At 39.5% G+C, this 26663-nt stretch overlaps 1 protein-coding gene across 1 annotated transcript in view; it reads left to right on the top strand.

Annotated features, from left to right (window-relative positions):
* LOC128666237 (laminin subunit beta-4) overlaps window positions 1–26663 on the top strand; it is a 233982-nt gene that overhangs the window by 120678 nt on the left and 86641 nt on the right. The window contains exons 18-19 of the mRNA XM_053720711.1: window positions 19550–19742; window positions 21661–21804. Of these exons, the coding sequence (XP_053576686.1) occupies window positions 19550–19742; window positions 21661–21804 (337 nt within the window). The remainder of the gene's footprint in view (window positions 1–19549; window positions 19743–21660; window positions 21805–26663) is intronic.

The following is a 26663-nucleotide window of genomic DNA, read 5'->3' on the forward strand; positions in this document are numbered from 1 at the left end:
AGTCTGTGAGACTGCTGATTATGGGTATCAGCCTACTCTTGTATAAAGATTCCACCAGTCTGTGAGACTGCTGATTATAGGTATCAGCCTACTCTTGTATAAAGATTCCACCAGTCTGTGAGACTGCTGATTATGGGTATCAGCCTACTCTTGTATAAAGATTCCACCAGTCTGTGAGACTGCTGATTATAGGTATCAGCCTACTCTTGTATAAAGGTTCCTCCAGTCTTTGAGACTGCTGATTATGGGTATCAGCCTACTCTTGTATAAAAATTCCACCAGTCTGTGAGACTGCTGATTATAGGTATCAGCCTACTCTTGTATAAAGATTCCACCAGTCTGTGAGACTGCTGATTATAGGTATCAGCCTACTCTTGTATAAAGATTCTGCTGATTATGGCTGGGTTTAGTGGACAGAAATTTAAGACGGATTGTCATTTCATTTTTGGTCCTGGGAGCACAATGTGTTGATTATTCCATTATACAACAGGCATTTAGCACTTACAGATCAAAGGGAAAGAGGAATAGGCTAATCAAACGTGAAAGATAAAAGAAATAGGACTAAATGAGGCTAATGCGTCATCATTGACCAACAAAGACCTATTAAAGCAACATAAAACTTACAACTGAAATGCATGTATGCGCATTCCTTTTTTTCAAACAAGCAAGTATCCAATACACACGTAGTAGCAAAAATGCTTGTAGTTTAAGATGTGACTGCTACAGTGAGAGTTTGAAATGTACATATGCACCACCATGCACACACATTCAATCACCATGGCTGCTCAGGAGCCACCACACATCAGAGTCGTCACTGACACACTGTATGCTCTTTGCGCAAGGCGCTGTGCTTGAATATAAGTATTCAGGGTAAATGTTCATATGCTTAAAGCACAGTAAACGCTCTCACTGTGATAACTTTTGCTAGAAGCATTTTTACTAATACCTGTGTATCACAGAAATGCTTTTATTAAAAAAAAAACTCAAATGCATTCAAGCTCAGTTTTATGTCCCTTTAAGGGGATGTATTCTAGGCAGAATTTACTTTTTCCCCCAAAAAAATCTAAAACCCAAGACCATCTGCCAGGGCAAGGGATTCAGTAATGTGGGTGCTGGACATGCGAAGTTCTAGACAATGGACTATCTCACTCTTTGGCCTTCATGGAGTTAATCCTAAAGGATGACAGTTCTGTTGTGTTGCTATAGAATAACATATCAGCCAAAGCTAAACTTTTTAAACAAATTAACATATTATTTACTGCAGTTATTTTTCAACAGCCAAATTCTACTCTCTTCATTTGCCTCTTTTGGAAGATCCAATCTTGGCTTGAGTCTGGAGAAAACAAGACTATTCATGGCCATAATGTTAGTAAAAAGTACATTTTTTGTAGTAGTTATTTCTCAAAGCCAAGTAGGAACATGTATGTAGCACGGTTAGCCTTCATAAATCAACAGGTGCATTTCAAATCCTAAGAATAAGAGAATTCACATTCCAGAGCTAATTTAAATGAAAAGGTGGAAAGAAATAATTAAGGTATACTACTAAGTTGTTCTTTTATTACATATAACTCTCAAGTTGTTTACTGCCCCATTAAATTTGTCCCTTTAAATGTGAACCTGAGACTGGCGCGGGTTCAGCATTGACATATCAATAAGACACACTATGTAATTCTGAATGACTCTGCGTTGGAATGTGATGGAATGAACCAGGAGCAATCGCTCTCACAATATGATGTGGGAGACAGGATCAGTGTCTCATTTCTGCCATCAAAGAGACAGCAAACAATGTCATTTTTTCCGCTCAAGTAACCTGAAAGAGATATAGAAAATTCCCAGGCTCAGAGGGGCAGCCGCTGTGAGAAGGACAGGCTTTCTGGGTAACAGTACTATAATGTATATGTGGCACAGACTGGAAGGGATCTATGACCTTGCTGAGGTGATACTCGCTACCACTATTCATTAAGCAATACAGATTTTGCCTATCTGAACCATCTCACCATCTGGAGTGTATTTTACTTACATAAAAGCTCCTCTGCTGTGTATTTTATAGTCAATGATTAACATAAAACAAATTATTTTTACATGAACAGAACATTAATAATAACTTTAATAAATGGATTTACATGGGCTGTTAAGTATAGGAATTTGCAAGTTATTCAGTTGATAATGCTGCACCCAGCACTGTTTTCCTATCCAATAGAACGTTAATATTTAAATGAAAGTGTGCAGTGATGTCATTATTTTTTCACTACTTCTTAAAGGGACAGTATACTCCAATTTTCATATAACTGCATGTAATAGACACTACTATAAAGAAGAAATATGCACAGATAATGATATAAAATAAAGTATAAAACCTTTTTAAAAACTTACTTAGAAGCTCCCAGTTTAGCACTTTTGATAAGATTAGGCTGGGACACCCAGCAAAAGGGGCAGCAGACAGACCCCCCTACCCCATTCCCTGAACATGAAAATACCCATTATAAAAACAGAAGCAGTCTGAAGTTTGAAGACATCAGGATACATCTAAAACTTTGTCTGAAAATAAGCACAATGTTATTAAAAATAAGCAAATCTATACTGTACATTGTTACAAAAACACTCCCAGATGGGCTATATAAATGTATCATCTACAAATCATTTATGCAAATAAAAATCTAGGGCCCCATTACATATGCTTTTGCGGGTTTGGTATCCAGTATACAGCGCTGCATATAAATGCAGAACGTATATATTTCACCCGTCGCCCGCAATTTTTCTCCCATAAGCTAACATGGGACCGCGTCGCAAATCGGTATCCAATATTCAGCGCAAGGTCTTACGTGGCAAAAATTGAGAAATCTTACTCCATTTTCACCTCGCCACACAAAGGCAGCCGCAGCAAGCCTTGCTCTGAGTATGGGAGCACCGTAACTCCCGAAACTGCCTGCAAAAATAAACTAACACCTAACGCATGCGCAATATCTATCTACCTGTCAAATGCCAACCCCTACCGCAATAACTAATAAACGGCTAGATTACGAGTTTTGCGTTATGGCTCATAACGTTGCTTTCTCACTACCGCTGCTTTTACGAGTCGTGCAGGTATAGCTGTACCGCACTTTTTTGGCCATAATGCAACATAACTACAGCACCTTTCAAAAAGTCCTTTTTCAATGGGACTTCCATAGCGCCGGTATTACGAGTTTTGCCTGTCCGGTCAAAAAGTGAGAGGTACAGCCTATACCGTCAAGATTCGTACCGCCATCTAAAGTCAGTAGTTATGGGTTTTACGCTACAAAGCTGTAGCATAAAACTCATAACTAAAGTGTTACAAAGTACACTAACACCCATAAACTACCTATTAACCCCTAAACCGAGGCCCTCCCGCATCGCAAACACTAAAATAAAATTATTGACCCCTAATCTGCCGCTCCAGACATCGCCGCCACTATAATAAACATATTAACCCCTAAACTGCCGCACTCCCGCATCGCAAACACTAGTTAAATATTATTAACCCCTAATCTGCTGCCCCCAATGTCGCCGCCACTACACTAAAGTTATTAACCCCTAAACCTAAGTCTAACCCTAATGTAACCCTAACACCCACTAACTTTAACCTAATTAAAATAATTAAAAATAAAAATTACAATTAATACCTAGATTATTCCTATTTAAAACTAAATAAATACTTACCTGTAAAATAAAACCTAACCTGTCTTACAGTCAAATTAAATACAATTAACTAAATTACAAAAAAAAAATAAACACTAAATTACACAAAATAAAAAAGAAATGATCAAATATTTAAACTAATTACACCTAATCTAATAGCCCTATCAAAATAAAAAAGCCCCCCCAAAATAAAAAACCCTAGCCTACACTAAACTGCCAATAGCCCTTAAAAGGACCTTTTGCGGGGCATTGCCCCAAATAAATTGTCTCTTTTACCTGTAAAAAAAATACAAACAACCCCCCAACAGTAAAACCCACCACCCACACAACCAAACCCCCCAAATAAAATCCTATCTAAATAAACCTAAGATCCCCATTGCCCTGAAAATGGCATTTGGATGGGCATTGCCCTTAAAAGGGCATTTAGCTCTTTTCCATAGCCCAAAGTCCCTAATCTAAAAATAAAACCCACCCAATAAACCCTTAATAAAACCTAACACTAACCCCCGAAGATCCACTTACAGTTTTTGAAGACCGGACATCAATCCTCAGCCGGGAGCAGTCTTCATTCAAGCGGGCAGAAGTCCTCAACGAAGCCGGGAGAAGTCTTCATCCAAGCGGCAAGAAGTCGTCCTCCTGGCGGGCAGAAGTCTTCTTCCAGACGGCATCTTCTATCTTCATCCTTCTGATGCGGAGCGGCTCCATCTTCAAGACATCCGGCGCGGAGCATCCTCTTCATACGGTCCCAGCCGTTCACTTAAGGTTCCCTTTAAGGGACGTCATCCAAGATGGCGTCCCTTGAATTCCGAATGGCTGATAGAATTCTATCAGCCAATCGGAAATAAAGGGTAAAAAATCCTATTGGCTGATGCAATCAGCCAATAGGATCGAGCTTGCATTCTATTGCATCAGCCAATAGGTTTTTTTACCCTTTAATTCCGATTGGCTGATAGAATTCTATCAGCCAATCGGAATTCAAGGGACGCCATCTTGGATGAAGACTTCTCCCGGCTGGATGAGGATGGATGTCCGGTCTTCAAAAACTGTAAGTGGATCTTCGGGGGTTAGTGTTAGGTTTTATTAAGGGTTTATTGGGTGGGTTTTATTTTTAGATTAGGGACTTTGGGCAATGGAAAAGAGCTAAATGCCCTTTTAATGGCAATGCCCATCCAAATGCCCTTTTCAGGGCAATGGGGAGCTTAGGTTTATTTAGATAGGATTTTATTTGGGGGGTTTGGTTGTGTGGGTGGTGGGTTTTACTGTTGGGGGGCTGTTTGTATTTTTTTTTACAGGTAAAAGAGCTGATTTCTTTGGGGCAATGCCCGCAAAAGGCCCTTTTAAGGGCTATTGGCAGTTTAGTGTAGGCTAGGGTTTTTTATTTTGGGGTGGCTTTTTTATTTCGATAGGGCTATTAGATTAGGTTAATTAGTTTAAATATTTGATCATTTCTTTTTTATTTTGTGTAATTTAGTGGGGGGGGGGGTTATAATTTAGTTAATTGTATTTAATGTTAGGTTTAACTGTAAGACAGGTTAGGTTCTATTTTAAAGGTAATTTTGTATTTATTTTAACTAGGTAGCTAGTAAATAGTTAATAACTATTTACTAACTAGTCTACCTAGTTAAAATAAATACAAACTTACCTGTGAAATAAAAATAAAATTTAGTTATATTGTAGCTAGCTTAGGGTTTATTTTATAGCTAAGTATTTAGTTTTAAATAGGAATTATTTAGGTAATGATAGTAATTTTTATTTTGATTTATTTTAATTATTTCAAAGTTAGGGGTGTTAGGGTTTGTCTTAGGCTTAGGTTTAGGGGTTAATATATTTATTTAGTGTTAGTGATGTGGGAGGCCAGAGGTTTAGGGGTTAAGAACTTTAGTATAGTGGCGGCGGCGTTTGGGGCAGCAGATTAGGAGTTAATAAGTGTAGGTAGGTGGCGGCAACGTTGGGGGCGGCAGATTAGGGGTTAATAAGTGTAGGTAGGTGGCGGCGATGTTAGGGGCGGCAGATTAGGGGTTAATAAGTGTAATGTAGCTGGTGGTGATGTTAGGAGCAGCAGATTAGGGGTGTTTAGACTAGGGTTTATGTTAGGGTGTTAGGTGTAAACATAACTTTTGTTTCCTCATAGACATCAATGGGGCTGCATTACGGAGCTTTACGCTCCGTTATTGCAGGTGTTAGGCTTTTTTTTAGCCGGCTCTCCCCATTGATGTCTATGGGGAAATCGTGCATGAGCATGTCAAACCAGCTCAAAGCAGCGCTGGTATTTGTATGCGGTATAGAGCACAATGCAGCCATATCGCCGGGTTTTTGCAAACCTGTAATACTAGCCCTATTAAAGGTGAGCGGTGGCAATAACTTGCAAGTTATTAGCGAGCCAGCCATAACACAAAACTCGTAATCTGGCTGAAAGTGTATTAACCCCTATATCCGCTATCAAACCCACACGGCAACTAAAAATAAAGTATTAACCCCTAAATCTGCCAACCCCAACATCGCAAACTACCTATTAAAGTATTAACCCCTAAACCGCCAAAGCCCACAACGCAAACTACCTATTAAAGTATTAACCCCTAAACCGCCAAAGCCCACAACACAAAAAAATAATTAAATTACTACCCCCCTAACCTAACACCCCTTAAATGAACCCAAATTACCTAAATTACAAAATACTAAAGTTACTAACTATTGAAATAAATAAAAACTAACATTACTTAAAAAATAAAAAAAAGTCAAAATTAAAATTCGGGTGTAGACTGTCCCTTTAAGCTACAATTACAGAAAATAAAAAAATCTAAGATTACAGAAAATAAAAAACAAAATTATCAAATTTTAAAAATTTATACCTAATCCCTATGAAAATAAAAAAGTCCCCCAAAATAAAAACACCCCCTAATCTAATGCTAAACTACCAGTAGCCCTTAAAAGGGCTTTTTACAGGGCATTGCCCCAAGATAAACAGCTCTTTTACATTCAAAATACACAAAGTCCCCCCTAACAGTAACCCCTCCCACCCACCAAACCCCCCAAAATAAAATAATTTAACACTAAAAAACCTAAACTACCCATTGCCCTGAAAAGGGCATTTGTTTGGGCATTGCCCTTAAAAGGGCATTTAGCTCTTTTACAAAGTGCCTACCCTAATCTAAATTAAAAAAAAAAAAAAAAAACACAAAACCCTAAGTCTAACCCCCAGGTTGGTACTCACCATTCCTGAAGTCCGGCAGAGAAGGTCCTGTCCCATGCGGTGAAGACCGACGACCCTGGAACTGAAGACCAGCCAATAGGATGAGAGCTACTGAAATTCTATTGGCTATTCAAATCTGCCAATAGAATTTCAGTAGCTCTCATCCTATTGACTGATTTGAACAGCCAATAGGATTTGAGTAGCTCTCATCCTATTGATGATGGGTAGTTTAGGTTTTTTAGTGTTAGGTTCTTTTATTTTGGGGGGTTTGGTGGGTGGGGGAGTTTACTTTTAGGGGGTACTTTGTGTATTTTGATTGTAAAAGAGCTGTTTATCTTGGGGCAATGCCCTGCAAAAAGCCCTTTTAAGGGCTACTGGTAGTTTAGCATTAGATTAGGGGGTGATTTTATTTTGAGGGGCTTTTTTATTTTCTTACGCCTAGATTTAGAGTTTTGCGGCCAAAGGGGTGCGTTAGCTACGCGTGCTTTTTTCTGGCCGCACCTTTTAAATACCGCTGGTATTTAGAGTTCACAGAAGGGCTGCGTTAGGCTCCAAAAAAGGAGCGTATAGCATATTTACCGCAACTGCAACTCTCAATACCAGCGGTGCTTACGGACGCGGCCAGCTTCAAAACGTGCTCGTGCACGATTCCCCCATAGGAAACAATGGGGCAGTTTGAGCTGAAAAAAACCTAACACCTGCAAAAAAGCAGCGTTCAGCTCCTAACGCAGCCCCATTGTTTCCTATGGGGAAACACTTCCTACGTCTGCACCTAACACCCTAACATGTACCCCGAGTCTAAACACCCCTAACCTTACACTTATTAACCCCTATTCTGCCGCCGCCGCTATCGCTGACCCCTGCATTTTATTATTAACCCCTAATCTGCCGTTCTCCGTACACCGCCGCAACCTACGTTATACCTATGTACCCCTAATCTGCTGCCCCTATCACCGCCGACCCCTATATTATATTTATTAACCCCTAATCTGCCCCCCACAACGTCGCCGCCAGCTACCTACAATAATTTACCCCTAATCTGCCGACCGCACCTCACCGCTACTATAATAAAGTTATTAACCCCTAATCCGCCTCACTCCCGCCTCAATAACCCTATAAGAAATAGTATTAACCCCTAATCTGCCCTCCCTAACATCGCCGACACCTAACTTCAATTATTAACCCCTAATCTGCCGACCGGATCTCGCCGCTACTCTAATAAATGGATTAACCCCTAAAGCTAAGTCTAACCCTAACACTAACACCCCCCTAAGTTAAATATAATTTAAATCTAACGAAATAAATTAACTCTTATTAAATAAATTATTCCTATTTAAAGCTAAATACTTACCTGTAAAATAAACCCTAATATAGCTACAATATAACGAATAATTATATTGTAGCTATTTTAGGATTAATATTTATTTTACAGGCAACTTTGTATTTATTTTAACCAGGTACAATAGCTATTAAATAGTTAAGAACTATTTAATAGCTAAAATAGTTAAAATAATTACAAAATTACCTGTAAAATAAATCCTAACCTAAGTTACAATTAAACCTAACACTACACTATCAATAAATTAATTAAATACAATACCTACAAATAACTACAATTAAATAAACTAACTAAAGTACAAAAAATAAAAAAGAACTAAGTTACAAAAAATAATTTTTTTTTTACAAACATTAGAAAAATATTACAACAATTTTAAACTAATTACACCTACTCTAAGCCCCCTAATAAAATAACAAAGACCCCCAAAATAAAAAAATGCCCTACCCTATTCTAAATTAAAAAAGTTCAAAGCTCTTTTACCTTACCAGCCCTGAAAAGGGCCATTTGCAGGGCATGCCCCAAATAATTCAGCTCTTTTGCCTGTAAAAAAAAACATACAATACCCCCCCAACATTACAACCCACCACCCACATACCCCTAATCTAACCCAAACCCCCCTTAAATAAACCTAACACTAAGCCCCTGAAGATCTTCCTACCTTATCTTCACCATGCCAGGTTCACTGATCCGTCCTCCGAAGTCTTGATCCAAGCCTCCGAAGTCTTCATCCAAGCCCAAGCGGGGGCTGGCGATCTATAATCCGGCTGAAGTCTTCTATCAATCGGCGGCTGAAGAGGTCCAGAAGAGGCTCCAAAGTCTTCATCCTATCCGGGAAGAAGAGGAGATCCAGACCGGCAACCATCTTGATCCAAGCGGCATCTTCTATCTTCATCCGATGACGAACGGCTCCATCTTGAAGACCTCCAGCGCGGATCTATCCTCTTCTTCCGACGTCCAACTGAAGAATGAAGGTTCCTTTAAGGGACGTCATCCAAGATGGCGTCCCTCGAATTCCGATTGGCTGATAGGATTCTATCAGCCAATAGGAATTAAGGTAGGAAAATTCTGATTGGCTGATGGAATCAGCCAATCAGATTCAAGTTCAATCCGATTGGCTGATTGGATCAGCCAATCAGATTGAGCTTGCATTCTATTGGCTGTTCCGATCAGTCAATAGAATGCAAGCTCAATCTGATTGGCTGATCCAATCAGCCAATCGGATTGAACTTGAATCTGATTGGCTGATTCCATCAGCCAATCAGAATTTTCCTACCTTAATTCCGATTGGCTGATAGAATCCTATCAGCCAATCGGAATCCGAGGGACGCCATCTTGGATGACGTCCCTTAAAGGAACCTTCATTCTTCAGTTGGAAGTCGGAAGAAGAGGATGGATCCGCGTCGGAGGTCTTCAAGATGGAGCCGTTCGTCATCGGATGAAGATAGAAGATGCCGCTTGGATCAAGATGGTTGCGGGTCCGGATCTCCTCTTCTTCCCGGATAGGATGAAGACTTTGGAGCCTCTTCTGGACCTCTTCAGCCGCCGCTTGATAGAAGACTTCAGCCGGATTATGGATCGCCAGCCCCCGCTTGGGCTTGGATGAAGACTTCGGAGGACGGATCGGTGAACCTGGCATGGTGAAGATAAGGTAGGAAGATCTTCAGGGGCTTAGCGTTAGGTTTATTTAAGGGGGGTTTGGGTTAGATTAGGGGTATGTGGGTGGTGGGTTGTAATGTTGGTGGGGGGTATTGTATGTTTTTTTTTACAGGCAAAAGAGCTGAATTATTTGGGGCATGCCCCGCAAATGGCCCTTTTCAGGGCTGGTAAGGTAAAAGAGCTTTGAACTTTTTTAATTTAGAATAGGGTAGGGCATTTTTTTATTTTGGGGGTCTTTGTTATTTTATTAGGGGGCTTAGAGTAGGTGTAATTAGTTTAAAATTGTTGTAATATTTTTCTAATGTTTGTAAATATTTTTTTATTTTTTGTAACTTAGTTCTTTTTTATTTTTTGTACTTTAGTTAGTTTATTTAATTGTAGTTATTTGTAGGTATTGTATTTAATTAATTTATTGATAGTGTAGTGTTAGGTTTAATTGTAACTTAGGTTAGGATTTATTTTACAGGTAATTTTGTAATTATTTTAACTAGGTAGCTATTAAATAGTTAATAACTATTTAATAGCTATTGTACCTGGTTAAAATAAATACAAAGTTGCCTGTAAAATAAATATTAATCCTAAAATAGCTACAATATAATTATTCGTTATATTGTAGCTATATTAGGGTTTATTTTACAGGTAAGTATTTATCTTTAAATAGGAATAATTTATTTAATAAGAGTTAATTTATTTCGTTAGATTTAAATTATATTTAACTTAGGGGGGTGTTAGTGTTAGGGTTAGACTTAGCTTTAGGGGTTAATACATTTATTATAGTAGCGGTGTGGTCCGGTCGGCAGATTAGGGGTTAATAATTGTAGGTAGGTGGAGGCGACATTGGGTGCGGCAGATTAGAGGTACATAGGTATAATGTAGGTTGCGGCGGTGTACAGAGCGGCAGATTAGGGGTTAAAAAAAATATGCAGGTGTCAGCGATAGCGGGGACGGCAGATTAGGGGTTAATAAATATTATGTAGGTGTCGGCGGTATTAGGGGCAGCAGATTAGGGGTACATAGGGATAACGTAGGTGGCGGCGGTTTGCGGTCGGCAGATTAGGGGTTAAAATTTTTTAATAGAGTGGCGGCGATGTGGGGGGGCCTCGGTTTAGGCGTGCATAGGTAGTTTATGGGTGTTAGTGTACTTTAGAGCACAGTAGTTAAGAGCTTTATAAACCGGCGTTAGCCCAGAAAGCTCTTAACTACTGACTTTTTTCTGCGGCTGGAGTTTTGTCGTTAGATTTCTAACGCTCACTTCAGCCACGACTCTAAATACCGGCGTTAGAAAGATCCCATTGAAAAGATAGGATACACAATTGGCGTAGGGGGATCTGCGGTATGGAAAAGTCGCGGCTGCAAAGTGAGCGTTAGACCCTTTCCTGACTGACTCTAAATACCGGCGGTAGCCCAAAACCAGCGTTAGGAGGCTCCTAACGCTGGTTTTGACGGCTAACGCCAAACTCTAAATCTAGGCCATAGTTTTTAGGTATGATTTTTTAAAATTTAATAATTTTGTTTTGTATTTTCTGTAATTGTAGCTTAAAGGGACAGTCTACACCAGAATTTTAATTTTGACTACACTGTCCCTTTAATTTATACTTATTTATTTTTTATTTTTAAAGAAATGCTAAGGTTTAAGGTAATGTAAGGTTTTTTTACTTTAATAGTTAGTAACTTTAGTATTTTGTAATTTCGGTAATTTGGATTCATTTAGGGGGTGTTAGGTTAGGGGGTGTTAGGTTAGGGGGTTTAGTAATTTAATTATGTATTTGTGTTGTGGGCTTTGGCGGTTTAGGGGTTAAAATTTTAATAGGTTGTTTGCGTTGTAGGTTAATGGCGGATTGGGGGTTAATAGTTTAATTAGGTATATTGCGTTGTGAGGGGGGTTGTTGGTTTAGGGGTTAATACTTTTATTAGTTCCGATGTGGGTTTGATGGCGAATATAGGGGTTTTACGTGTCGGGTTTATTTTTGGGAGGTGTGTTAGACTGTTACGGGAGATTTTATATTTTTTTTAGTTTTCTTAGGCGCCGGCAGTTTCTAAAGTGCCGTAAGTCACTAGAGACTCCAGAAATTTGTATTTACGCTTATTTCTGGACATTGCTAGTTTTTCCGACTTACGGCACTTTATGAACTGCCGGCGCCGTATATGAAATAGCCCGATGTGCGAGGTGAAATTACGGATGGCGCGGGTTTCAGCACTTGCGCCGAAGCCTGTGCCGTATATGTAATCTCGCCCCTAGTTTACAATGTACATTTAAGGAGGTTAGACTGACACTAGGTTAGATTCACTAATTAGTCTGTGAATTATTTACTACAACAAATAACTTTTATTCATTTCTGGTGTTGTGTCATTTTTATTCTATTAATTTAAGAAGTTTCTGACATTAAAAGGGACAAGAAAGCCAAATATTTTCTTTTGCGATTCAAACAGAACAAACCATTTTAATAAAGCTTCCAATTTACTTCTATTACCAGATTTGATTCGTTCACATGGTGTTCTCTGCTGATGAGATACCTAGATAGGGTCTGGACCACTACTTGGCAGGAAAGAAAAGAAGTAAATTAGAAATATGTTTAAAATTTCATCATCTAAGTCATGAAAAAATTGTGGTTCATATCCCTTTAAACAACAACCTGGTGTGTTTATGTAGCTATAAATCAACACTTTTTAATTCTAGGTGTGCAGAGATGTGTTTGTAAGTTCCCCTAATTTACTAAACAGCTATGTGACATGCTGTAGTACAGAGATGTGTTTGTCAGTTCCCCTGATTTACTAAACAGCTATGTGACATGCTGTAGTACAGAGATGTGTTTGTCAGTTCCCCTGATTTACTAAACAGCTATGTGACATGCTGTAGTACAGAGATGTGTTTGTCAGTTCCCCTGATTTACTAAACAGTAGTGATGTCGCGAATAGTTCGCCGGCGAATAGTTCCCGGCGAACATAGCATGTTCGCGTTCGCCGCGGATGGCGAACATATGCGATTTTCGATCCGCCCCCTATTCGTCATCATTGAGTAAACTTTGACCCTGTACCTCACAGTCAGAAGACACATTCCAGCCAATCAGCAGCAGACCCTCCCTCCCAGACCCTCCCACCTCCTGGACAGCATCCATTTTAGATTCATTCGGAAGCTGCATTCTTAGTGAGAGGAGGGACAGTGTAGCTGCTGCTGATTTAATAGGGAAATCGATAGCTAGGCTAGTGTATTCAGTGTCCACTACAGTCCTGAAGGACTCATCTGATCTCTGCTGTAAGGACAGCACCCCAAAAAGCCCTTTTTAGGGCTAGAACATCAGTCTGCTTTTTTTTTTTTTTTCCTGTGTAATCTAATTGCAGTTGCCTGCCTGCCAGCGTGTGTGTCAGGCTCACAGCGTATACTGTGCCCACTTGCCCAGTGCCACCACTCATATCTGGTGTAACAGTAGTGTACATTTTAAAAAAAACAACACTTTTTTGACTGTGAAATAATAGCAGACAGCTGCCAGTACCCAAGATGGCCGCCAATAAGGCAGATGGGGAGGGTTAGAGAGCTGTTTTGGGGGGGGATCAGGGAGGTTGGGGGCTAAGGGGGGATGCTACACCACAGCATATGTAAATATGCTAAAAATAAAATTAAAAAAAAATTAAAAACCTTTTATTTTAGTACTGGCAGACTTTCTGCCAGTACTTAAGATGGCGGGGACAATTGTGGGGTGGGGGAGGGAAGGGAGCTGTTTGGGAGGGATCAGGGGGTCTGATGTGTCAGGTGGGAGGCTGATCTCTACACTAAAGCTAAAATTAACCCTGCAAGCTCCCTACAAACTACCTAATTAACCCCTTCACTGCTAGCCATAATACACGTGTGATGCGCAGCAGCATTTAGCGGCCTTCTAATTACCAGAAAGCAACGCCAAAGTCATATATGTCTGCTATTTCTGAACAAAGGGGATCCCAGAGAAGCATTTACAACCATTTGTGTCATAATTGCACAAGCTGTTTGTAAATAATTTCAGTGAGAAACCTAAAATTGCGAAAACATTTAAGTTTTTTTTAAATTTGATCGCATTTGGCGGTGAAATGGTGGCATGAAATATACCAAAATGGGCCTAGATCAATACTTTGGGTTGTCTACTACACTACACTTAAGCTAAAATTAACTCTACAAGCTCCCTACATGCTCCCTAATTAACCCCTTCACTGCTGGGCATAAAACACATGTGGTGCGCAGTGGCATTTAGCAGCCTTCTAATTACCAAAAAGCAACGCCAAAGCCATATAAGTCTGCTATTTCTGAACAAAGGGGATCCCAGAGAAGCATTTACAACCATTTATGCCATAATTACATAAGTTGTTTGTAAATAATTTCTGTGAGAAACCTAAAGTTTGTGAAAAAGTGAACAATTTTTTTTTATTTGATCGCATTTGGCAGTGAAATGGTGGCATGAAATATACCAAAATGGGCTTAGATCAATACTTTGGGTTGTCTACTACACTACACTTAAGCTAAAATTAACTCTACAAGCTCCCTACATGCTCCCTAATTAACCCCTTCACTGCTGGGCATAAAACACGTGTGGTGCGCAGTGGCATTTAGCAGCCTTCTAATTACCAAAAAGCAATGCCAAAGCCACATAAGTCTGCTATTTCTGAACAAAGGGGATCCCAGAGAAGCATTTACAACCATTTATGCCATAATTGCATAAGTTGTTTGTAAATAATTTCTGTGAGAAACCTAAAGTTTGTGAAAAAGTGAACAATTTTTTTTTATTTGATCGCATTTGGCGGTGAAATGGTGGCATGAAATATACCAAAATGGGCCTAGATCAATACTTTGGGTTGTCTACTACACTACACTTAAGCTAAAATTAACTCTACAAGCTCCCTACATGCTCCCTAATTAACCCCTTCACTGCTAGGCATAAAACACGTGTGGTGCGCAGTGGCATTTAGCAGCCTTCTAATTACCAAAAAGCAACGCCAAAGCCATATATGTCTGCTATTTCTGAACAAAGGGGATCCCAGAGAAGTATTTACAACCATTTATGCCATAATTGCATAAGTTGTTTGTAAATAATTTCTGTGAGAAACCTAAAGTTTGTGAAAAAGTGAACAATTTTTTTTTTATTTGATCGCATTTTGCGGTGAAATGGTGGCATGAAATATACCAAAATGGGCCTAGATCAATACTTTGGGTTGTCTACTACACTACACTTAAGCTAAAATTAACTCTACAAGCTGCCTACATGCTCCCTAATTAACCCCTTCACTGCTGGGCATAAAACATGTGTGGTGCGCAGTGGCATTTAGCAGCCTTCTAATTACCAAAAAGCAACGCCAAAGCCATATAAGTCTGCTATAATGGCATGTCTGGCACACAGTGTTGGGGCAAAGGTCCATCTGACCTCTGATACCTGGTCTGCAAAGCATGGTCAGGGCAGGTATATCACCTACACTGCGCACTGTGAAGCGGGCGTAACCCTTACACTACCTGATCGATTCAACATCATACCTGATGTTTTAAAGCACGTTATTCCAAACAATTTAGGAATGTTAGGTGATTTATGCCCTTTATGGATTAAAATCAGACTCTGCATCAACTATGTAATTTTCCATGGGAGTTTTGCCATGGATCCCCCTCCGGCATGCCACAGTCCAGGTGTTAGTCCCCTTGAAACAACTTTTCCATCACTATTGTGGCCAGAAAGAGTCCCTGTGGGTTTTAAAATTCGCCTGCCTATTGAAGTGTATGGCGGTTCGCCCGTTCGCGAACCCAAATTTTTAGGTTCGCGACATTACTACTAAACAGCTATGTGACATGCTGTAGTACAGAGATGTGTTTATTAGTTCCCCTGATTTACTAAACAGCTATGTGACATTCTGTAGTACAGAGATGTGTTTGTCAGTTCCCCTGATTTACTAAACAGCTATGTGACATGCTGTAGTACAGAGATGTGTTTATCAGTTCCCCTGATTTACTAAACAGCTATGTGACATGCTGTAGTACAGAGGTGTGTTTGTCAGTTCCTCTGATTTACTACACAGCTATGTGACAGGCTGTAGTACAGAGATGTGTTTGTCGGTTCCTCTGATTTACTAAACAGCTATGTGACATGCTGTAGTACAGATATATGTTTGTCAGTTCCTCTGATTTACTAAACAGCTATGTGACATGCTGTAGTACAGATATGTGTTTGTAAGTTCTTCTGATTTACTAAACAGCTATGTGACATGCTGTAGTACAGAGATGTGTTTGTCAGTTCCCCTGATTTACTAAACAGTTATGTGACATGCTGTAGTACAGAGATTTGATTGTCAGTTCCCCTGATTTACTAAACAGCTATGTGACATGCTGTAGTACAGAGATGTGTTTGTCAGTTCCTCTGATTTACTAAACAGCTATGTGACATGCTGTAGTACAGAGATGTGTTTGTCAGTTCCCTGATTTACTAAACAGCTATGTGACATGCTGTAGTACAGAGATGTGTTTGTCCGTTCCCCTGATTTACTAATCAGCTATTTGACATGCTGTAGTACAGATATGTGTTTGTCAGTTCCCCTGACTTACTAAACAGCTATGTGACATGCTGTAGTACAGAGATATGTTTCTCAGTTCCCCTGATTTACTAAACAGCTATGTGACATGCTGTAGTACAGAGATGTGTTTGTCAGTTCCCCTGATTTACTAAACAGCTATGTGACATGCTGTAGTACAGAGATGTGTTTGTCAGTTCCCCTGATTTACTAAACAGCTATGTGACATGCTGTAGTACAGAGATGTGTTTGTCAGTTCCCCTGATTTACTAAACAGCTATGTGACATGCTTTAGTACAGAGATGTGTTTGTCAGTTCCTCTGATTTACTAAACAGCTATGTGACATGCTGTAGTACAGAGATATGTTTGTCAGTTCCCCTGATTTACTAAACAGCTATGTAACATGCTGTAGTACAGAGATGTGTTTGTCAGTTCCACTGATTTACTAAACAGCTATGTGACATGCTGTAGTACAGAGATGTGTTTGTCAGTTCCCCTGATTTACCAATCAGCTATGTGACATGCTGTAGTACAGAGATATGTTTGTCAGTTCCCCTAATTTACTACACAGCTATGTGACATGCTGTAGTACAGAGATGTGTTTGTCAGTTCCCCTGATTTACTAATCAGCTATGTGACATGCTGTAGTACAGAGATGTGTTTGTCAGTTCCCCTGATTTACTTAATAGCTATGTCACATGCTGTAGTACAGAGATTTGTTTGTCAGTTCCCCTGATTTACTAAACAGCTATGTGACATGCTGTAGTACAGAGATATGTTTATCAGTTCCCCTGATTTACTAAACAGCTATGTGACATGCTGTAGTACAGAGATGTGTTTGTCAGTTCCCCTGATTTACTAATCAGCTATGTGACATGCTGTAGTACAGATATGTGTTTGTCAGTTCCCCTGATTTACCAATCAGCTATGTGACATGCTGTAGTACAGAGATATGTTTGTCAGTTCCCCTAATTTACTACACAGCTATGTGACATGCTGTAGTACAGAGATGTGTTTGTCAGTTCCCCTGATTTACTAATCAGCTATGTGACATGCTGTAGTACAGAGATGTGTTTGTCAGTTCCCCTGATTTACTTAATAGCTATGTCACATGCTGTAGTACAGAGATTTGTTTGTCAGTTCCCCTGATTTACTAAACAGCTATGTGACATGCTGAAGTACAGAGATTTGTTTGTTAGTTCCCCTGATTTACTAAACAGCTATGTGACATGCTGTAGTACAGAGATGTGTTTGTCAGTTCCCCTGATTTACTAAACAGCTATGTGACATGCTGTAGTACAGAGATGTGTTTGTCAGTTCCCCTGATTTACTAAACAGCTATGTGACATGCTGTAGTACAGAGATTTGTTTGTCAGTTCCTCTGATTTACTAAACAGCTATGTGACATGCTGTAGTACAGAGATGTGTTTGTCAGTTCCCCTGAAGCTGAATATTCCTGTGTACCTTTTGCTATAACAAGGGATCCTAGCCAGCTGGTAAGTTGGTGTATGTTTATGTCTTGTTTTACCTAGGATTTGATAATGCACCAGCTTGCCTAGACCAGCATTGGCTTGTTACAGAATGAGTTTCTTGACCTCTCTAGGGAGTGTCCTTGTAATATGGAAAATACATAGAAATATGACTTTGTTATGGGCAAACACTTGGATGGTTTAGTTAATCAGTGTATGAAGGTATGTTTGTTTAAAGGGACAGTCTACACCAGAATTTTTGTTGTTTAAAAAGATAATCTCTTTATTACCCATTCCCCAGTTTTGCATAACCAACACGTTTATATTAATATATTTTTTACCTCTGTGATTACCTTGTGTCTAAGTCTCTGCAGACTGCCTCCTTATTTCAGTTCTTTTGACAGACTTGCATCAAAGATAATCAGGGCAGACTCTTAGGTAACTTCATGTGCGTGAGCTCAATGTTATCTATATGACACACATGAACTTAGCGCCCTCTAGTGGTGAAAAACTGTTAAAATGCATTCAGATTAGAGGCGGCCTTCAAGGTCTAAGAAATTAGCATATTAGCCTACCTAGGTTTAGCTTTCAACTAAGAATACCAAGAGTACAAAGTAAATTGGTGATAAAAGTAAATTGGAAAGTTGTCCTATCTGAATCATGAAAGTGTATTTTGGACTTGACTGTCCCTTTAATGCTAATAATCTCTTTGTGATCTTGTATAATTATTTGCCCAAATTAGTGTAGCCTATAGTTTCCTAACATAAGTGACAATCCTAAATATTTGTCCCCTGCCTATGTGTCTGTCACGGTCAAGGGAAGCATTAATTATGCATACAGGGAGAAACAGCACAATACTGCCATCTCATGGTAATTAATGAGTATAGCAATAAACACATTTATTTCACAGAGGCTGGCAGGGAGTTTACAGTCTAGTGATGAACATAACATTAAGTGGCTGTAAATAGTCTATTTGTGTTTTTAAAAATCTAAAATATAGTCAGGAGCTGCTACAATTTCTGAATATTTAGGAATCTACTGTACAGAATAACACAGGGACTAGAGACACATGAGATCTTTGAATCATTATTAAATTTGGATTATTTAATTTTATTCTGTTTTGTGTTCAGTGGGTTCCTGGAGTAAACCCCCAAGATGTCAGTCATCTTTTTATTTAAAGGGGCAGTGAACACCTTGAGATTTGAATATAAGTTGTTTAGTTACAACTTCCCGATATAATTTAATGTAATGTAGCTCTGACAATAGCAGATTTTCTAATTCTTAGAACTGAAAATATGCACTTTAAACTAACATAATGACCGTGGCTTATTGTCTGAGAACTAAAGCCCAGATTGGCTCCGCTAAATACGGCAAATGGTGAGTGAAGTTTGGCTATTTAAAAATAATTACAGCAAATAATTTGATCATTTGTTTTAAAACCATTTAGACTTGGCTAATATCTTATTCTACAGTTACACAACAGAAACGTCTTATAATTACCAGGTGTTTACTGTCCTAAAACACGTTCTGGGCCTGTGATGAAACAAAGTAACTGTTCCTAGTGATATAAAAGTAACTGTACTGACAAGAATGTGTCTGATGTATAAAGTATTATTTGCATTTATAATTATTGTGCTAAAAACAAATGAAATAAATATTTTTTTAATCAATTTTAAGTTGGCATCTGTTACATTTTGGTAATTTCTGTCTCTCCTATTCGCCAGCTGGTCCTTTTACCAAAGATCTCTGAGTTGCCGGGTTTCAGTGGAAATGACCCTGTGTCAGTGCATCATCGGGAGGAGATGGAGCGATATATGTGCCTGGACTCATTTAAGATGGCTACCATGCCGGATCTAGCGGAAATGTGCATCAAGCTGGTGTGCAGCATCTCTGCCATCATCCACGATGGAGTGTTGCGTACGTGCCCTTAACAACAGCACAATCACAGATTTAGCATCTGAATATAATACTTTTGTTACTGTAGCAAACCAGTTTCCATGTTTCTTTCTTTGAGGCCTATTTATCGAATGTCTGCCAGACCTGATCCGACAGTGCGGATCAGGTCCGACAGACATCGCTGAATGCGGAGAGCAATACGCTCTCCGTATTCAGCATTGCACCAGCAGCTCACAAGAGCTGCTGGTGCAACGCCGCCCCCTGCAGAGCAGGGAGGTGTCAAACAACCCGATCGTACTCGATCGGGTTGAATTGTGGCGATCTCTGTCCGCCTCATCAGAGCAGGCGGACAGGGTTATGGAGCAGCGTTCTTTAGACCGCTGCTTCATAACTGCTGTTTCTGGCGAGTCTGAAGACTCTCCAGAAACACAGGCCCTCAAGCTCCATTCGGAGCCTGATAAATGGGCCTCATAGTCTGAGTCTAAATGCCATAGAAGCCAGATGGCTCATCCTGTTTGCAGATGTTTTCTTATAAAATTCTTTGGAAAGCCTTATACATATAACATGAATTCTCAAATCCCCTTACAGTATTTGCCATTACCACCTCTATTGCAAGTCTATTCCATGAGCCAACCACCCTCAAGTTACTCCTGAGTCTATTGCCCTCCAACTTGAGACTATGATACAAGCAGTGGTTTAAGGAGGGAGCTAGGTATTGCTATGCCCCTCTAAACATTAAGGTAGCACTCTCAGTTCTTAAAGAGGCTAAGAACATTAAAGGAACATAAGACACAAAATTTGTCTTTAACTATTCATTTATAGCATACAATTTTATACAGCTTTCCAATTTGCTTCTTGTACCTATTTAGCTTCATTCTCTTGGTATCCTTTGTTGAAAAGTATAACAAGGAAGGCCCAGGAGCTGGGAGCTAGCTGGTGAATGCAAATATATGTCTCTTGTCATTGGCTTGTTGATGTGTTCAGCTAGATCCCAGTACTGCCTTGCTGCACCTTCAAGAAAGGATAACAAGAGAATGCAGCAAAACTAGAAGTAAATAGGAAGGTTGTTAAACATATGTTTGCTTTATCTGAATCATGAGACAACAATGTGGGTTTCATGTTCTTTTAAACTCAAAATTGTGTTTCCATTAAATGAATTAATTCATGAATCATTAAACATTGCAATATAAAATAATTGTTTACCATCCTTGCTTTTACTGAAATGCTTGTTCCCACTCCCTAGTGAGACTGGAGCTCAGATTCTGTGTTATGTATGATACCAATTGCCTGACCCAGCTTCATGTAGTACACAGTGATTGCTTAGAGTAGTGCACAAACTCCTTTCTAGTTTGTCCTCACTGCACACAACCAAGGGATGTGAAATATGTGTCTGGTTCAGGCAATTTGCAGCATTTTGCCACATACTTACAGAATCTGCTTTTTGGCCTCTCTAGGCATCATGGGACAAGAATACAATTTACAGCTAAAGCAAATAAAATAAATAGTCAGCGTATAGCACAGTTTATTTTCATTAGGAATTTAACTTTGAGTTTTATGTCTCTTTCATACTCATAAAGGTTTAGGCTCTAAAACTTTTAATCTCCAGGTTCAGTAAAATACAGAAGGCACTGTGGAGAAAGTGAGAGAGAGAACTATATACTGTTCTTTGGGGCTGTTGAGCAGAGTGCTCAAGATATCTGTGAGGAAGAACAAGAGTGGCTGAGTCCCGCCTTTTCCTGCAGGTAGAGGTGGCAGTCTGGCAGATACTAATACAAAAAAGATTAGCTTGATTGGGATAGTAGTTTCTTCGGTATATCACACAATGACACTGGGCAAATAATATCTGTGATAATGTAAAATCCCACATACATTTCTGCAAACTGTTAAATAGCGTGCAGGTGACATTGTAAGTCATGCCCTAACTGTGTCTATTTTGCAGCTTGCCTCTGTGACCTTCAGGGCTCCCTCAGTGCTGTGTGTGACAAGGTCGGAGGTCAGTGCAGGTGCAAACCCAACGTGATTGGGCAACGTTGTGATCAGTGCGCCCCTGGGACCTTTGGATTTGGCCCTTATGGATGCAGCAGTGAGTCATCTTAAGTAATGCCCTTGATATAGGTTTTGTATAGGTAGCTCTCCATCGGCCCCTGTGCAAAATGTTTGGATCTATAATGACTTGTACAATTACTTATGTCCCAAAGATAGACTTACAATTCTTTCAGAATGTTCTTGATTCTACATTCCCTGTCATTTTAGCTTTTTTTTATATAATTGGTATTTAATACAACTGTCCAAGCCTGTGCTAGTGTTCTGCTCGTTATCCTCATCACACCATCTGCTGTGTGCCACTTACATCACGCCATCTGCTGTGTGCCACTTACATTACGACATGGGCTACGGTCCTGGCACCAGCAACCTATTCTACACCTGCACAACAATTTCATCAGATAACTTTCTTTCATGTAATTAGCAAGAGTCCATGAGCTAGTGACGTATGGGATATACATTCCTACCAGGAGGGGCAAAGTTTCCCAAACCTTAAAATGCCTATAAATACACCCCTCACCACACCCACAATTCAGTTTTACAAACCTATGGAGGTGGTGAAGTAAGTTTGTGCTAGATTCTACGTTGATATGCGCTCCGCAGCAGGCTGGAGCCCGGTTTTCCTCTCAGCGTGCAGTGAATGTCAGAGGGATGTGAGGAGAGTATTGCCTGTTTGAATTCAATGATCTCCTTCTACGGGGTCTATTTCATAGGTTCTCTGTTATCGGTCGTAGAGATTCATCTCTTACCTCCCTTTTCAGATCGACGATATACTCTTATAAATATACCATTACCTCTGCTGATTTTCGTTTCAGTACTGGTTTGGCTTTCTACAAACATGTAGATGAGTGTCCTGGGGTAAGTAAGTCTTATTTTCTGTGACACTCTAAGCTATGGTTGGGCACTTTTTGAATAAAGTTCTAAATATATGTATTCAAACATTTATTTGCCTTGACTCAGGATGTTCAACATTCCTTATTTTCAGACAGTCAGTTTCATATTTGGAATAATGCATTTGAATCAAATATTTTTCTTACCTTAAAGATTTGACTTTTTTCCCTGTGGGCTGTTAGGCTCGTGGGGGCTGAAAATGCTTAATTTTATTGCGTCATTCTTGGCACAGACTTTTTTGGCGCAAAAAATCTTTTCTGTTTCCGGCGTCATATGTGTCGCCGGAAGTTGCGTCATTTTTTACGTTCTTTTGCGCCAAAAAATGTCGGCGTTCCGGACGTGGCGTCATTTTTGGCGCCAAATAATGTGGGCGTCTTATTTGGCGCTAAAAAAATATGGGCGTCGCTTTTGTCTCCACATTATTTAAGTCTCATTATTTATTGCTTCTGGTTGCTAGAAGCTTGTTCACTGGCATTTTTTCCCATTCCTGAAACTGTCATTTAAGGAATTTGATCAATTTTGCTTTATATGTTGTTTTTTTCTCTTACATATTGCAAGATGTCTCACGTTGCATCTGAGTCAGAAGATACTTCAGGAAAATCGCTGTCTGGTGCTGGAACTACCAAAGCTAAGTGTATCTGCTGTAAACTTTTGGTAGCTATTCCTCCAGCTGTTGTTTGTATTAATTGTGATGACAAACTTGTTAATGCAGATAATATTTCCTTTAGTAATGTACCATTACCTGTTGCAGTTCCATCAACATCTAATGTTCAGAATGTTCCTGATAACATAAGAGATTTTGTTTCTGAATCCATCAAGAAGGCTATGTCTGTTATTCCTCCTTCTAGTAAACATAAAAAATCTTTTAAAACTTCTCTTTATACAGATGAATTTTTAAATGAACATCATCATTCTGATTCTAATGACTCTTCTGGTTCAGAGGATTCTGTCTCAGAGATTGATGCTGATAAGTCTTCATATTTATTTAAAATGGAATTTATTCGTTCTTTACTTAAAGAAGTACTAATTGCTTTAGAAATTGAGGATTCTGGTCCTCTTGATACTAAATCTAAACGTTTAGATAAGGTTTTTAAATCTCCTGTGGTTATTCCAGAAGTTTTTCCTGTTCCTGGTGCTATTTCTGAAGTAATTTCCAGAGAATGGAATAATTTGGGTAATTCATTTACTCCTTCTAAACGTTTTAAGCAATTATATCCTGTGCCGTCTGACAGATTGGAATTTTGGGACAAAATCCCTAGAGTTGATGGGGCTATTTCTACCCTTGCTAAACGTACTACTATTCCTACGTCAGATGGTACTTCGTTTAAGGATCCTTTAGATAGGAAAATTGAATCCTTTCTAAGAAAAGCTTATCTGTGTTCAGGTAATCTTCTTAGACCTGCTATATCATTGGCTGATGTTGCTGCAGCTTCAACTTTTTGGTTGGAAACTTTAGCGCAACAAGTAACAGATCATGATTCTCATAATATTATTATTCTTCTTCAACATGCTAATAATTTTATCTGTGATGCCATTTTTGATATTATCAGAGTTGATGTCAGGTTTATGTCTCTAGCTATTTTAGCTAGAAGAGCTTTATGGCTTAAAACTTGGAATGCTGATATGGCTTCTAAATCAACTCTACTTTCCATTTCTTTCCAGGGTAACAAATTATTTGGTTCTCAGTTGGATTCTATTATCTCAACTGTTACTGGTGGGAAAGGAACTTTTTTACCACAGGATAAAAAATCTAAGGGTAAAAACAGGGCTAATAATCGTTTTCGTTCCTTTCGTTTCAACAAAGAACAAAAGCCTGATCCTTCATCCTCAGGAGCAGTTTCAGTTTGGAAACCATCTCCAGTCTGGAATAAATCCAAGCCTTCTAGAAAAGCAAAGCCAGCTTCTAAGTCCACATGAAGGTGCGGCCCTCATTCCAGCTCAGCTGGTAGGGGGCAGGTTACGTTTTTTCAAAGAAATTTGGATCAATTCTGTTCACAATCTTTGGATTCAGAACATTGTTTCAGAAGGGTACAGAATTGGTTTCAAGATGAGACCTCCTGCAAAGAGATTTTTTCTTTCCCGTGTCCCAGTAAATCCAGTGAAAGCTCAAGCATTTCTGAAATGTGTTTCAGATCTAGAGTTGGCTGGAGTAATTATGCCAGTTCCAGTTCTGGAACAGGGGATGGGGTTTTATTCAAATCTCTTCATTGTACCAAAGAAGGAGAATTCCTTCAGACCAGTTCTGGATCTAAAAATATTGAATCGTTATGTAAGGATACCAACGTTCAAAATGGTAACTGTAAGGACTATCTTGCCTTTTGTTCAGCAAGGGCATTATATGTCCACAATAGATTTACAGGATGCATATCTGCATATTCCGATTCATCCAGATCATTATCAGTTCCTGAGATTCTCTTTTCTGGACAAGCATTACCAGTTTGTGGCTCTGCCGTTTGGCCTAGCTACAGCTCCAAGAATTTTTACAAAGGTTCTCGGTGCCCTTCTGTCTGTAATCAGAGAACAGGGTATTGTGGTTTTTCCTTATTTGGACGATATCTTGGTACTTGCTCAGTCTTTACATTTAGCAGAATCTCATACAAATCGACTTGTGTTGTTTCTTCAAGATCATGGTTGGAGGATCAATTCACTAAAAAGTTCATTGATTCCTCAGACAAGGGTAACCTTTCTGGGTTTCCAGATAGATTCAGTGTCCATGACTCTGTCTTTGACAGACAAGAGACGTCTAAAATTGATTTCAGCTTGTCGAAACCTTCAGTCACAATCATTCCCTTCGGTAGCCTTATGCATGGAAATTCTAGGTCTTATGACTGCTGCATCGGACGCGATCCCCTTTGCTCGTTTTCACATGCGACCTCTTCAGCTCTGTATGCTGAATCAATGGTGCAGGGATTACACAAATATATCTCAATTAATATATTTAAAACCGATTGTACGACACTCTCTAACGTGGTGGACAGATCACCATCGTTTAATTCAGGGGGCTTCTTTTGTGCTTCCGACCTGGACTGTAATTTCAACAGATGCAAGTCTCACAGGTTGGGGAGCTGTGTGGGGATCTCTGACAGCACAAGGAGTTTGGGAATCTCAGGAGGTGAGATTACCGATCAATATTTTGGAACTCCGTGCAATTTTCAGAGCTCTTCAGTCTTGGCCTCTTCTGAAGAGAGAATCGTTCATTTGTTTTCAGACAGACAATGTCACAACTGTGGCATACATCAATCATCAAGGAGGGACTCACAGTCCTCTGGCTATGAAAGAAGTATCTCGAATTCTGGTTTGGGTGGAATCCAGCTCCTGTCTAATCTCTGCGGTTCATATCCCAGGTATAGACAATTGGGAAGCGGATTATCTCAGTCGCCAAACGTTGCATCCGGGCGAATGGTCTCTTCACCCAGAGGTATTTCTTCAGATTGTTCAAATGTGGGAGCTTCCAGAAATAGATCTGATGGCGTCTCATCTAAACAAGAAACTTCCCAGGTATCTGTCCAGATCCCGGGATCCTCAGGCGGAAGCAGTGGATGCATTATCACTTCCTTGGAAGTATCATCCTGCCTATATCTTTCCGCCTCTAGTTCTTCTTCCAAGAGTAATCTCCAAGATTCTGAAGGAATGCTCGTTTGTTCTGCTGATAGCTCCGGCATGTCCTCACAGGTTTTGGTATGCGGATCTTGTCCGGATGGCCTCTTGCCATCCGTGGACTCTTCCGCTAAGACCAGACCTTCTGTCGCAAGGTCCTTTTTTCCATCAGGATCTCAAATCCTTAAATTTAAAGGTATGGAGATTGAACGCTTGATTCTTGGTCAAAGAGGTTTCTCTGACTCTGTGATTAATACTATGTTACAGGCTCGTAAATCTGTATCCAGAGAGATATATTATAGAGTCTGGAAGACTTATATTTCTTGGTGTCTTTCTCATCATTTTTCTTGGCATTCTTTTAGAATTCCGAGAATTTTACAGTTTCTTCAGGATGGTTTAGATAAAGGTTTA

The sequence above is a fragment of the Bombina bombina genome, chromosome 7 (assembly GCF_027579735.1).
Source record: "Bombina bombina isolate aBomBom1 chromosome 7, aBomBom1.pri, whole genome shotgun sequence".
Lineage (NCBI taxonomy): Eukaryota > Metazoa > Chordata > Amphibia > Anura > Bombinatoridae > Bombina > Bombina bombina.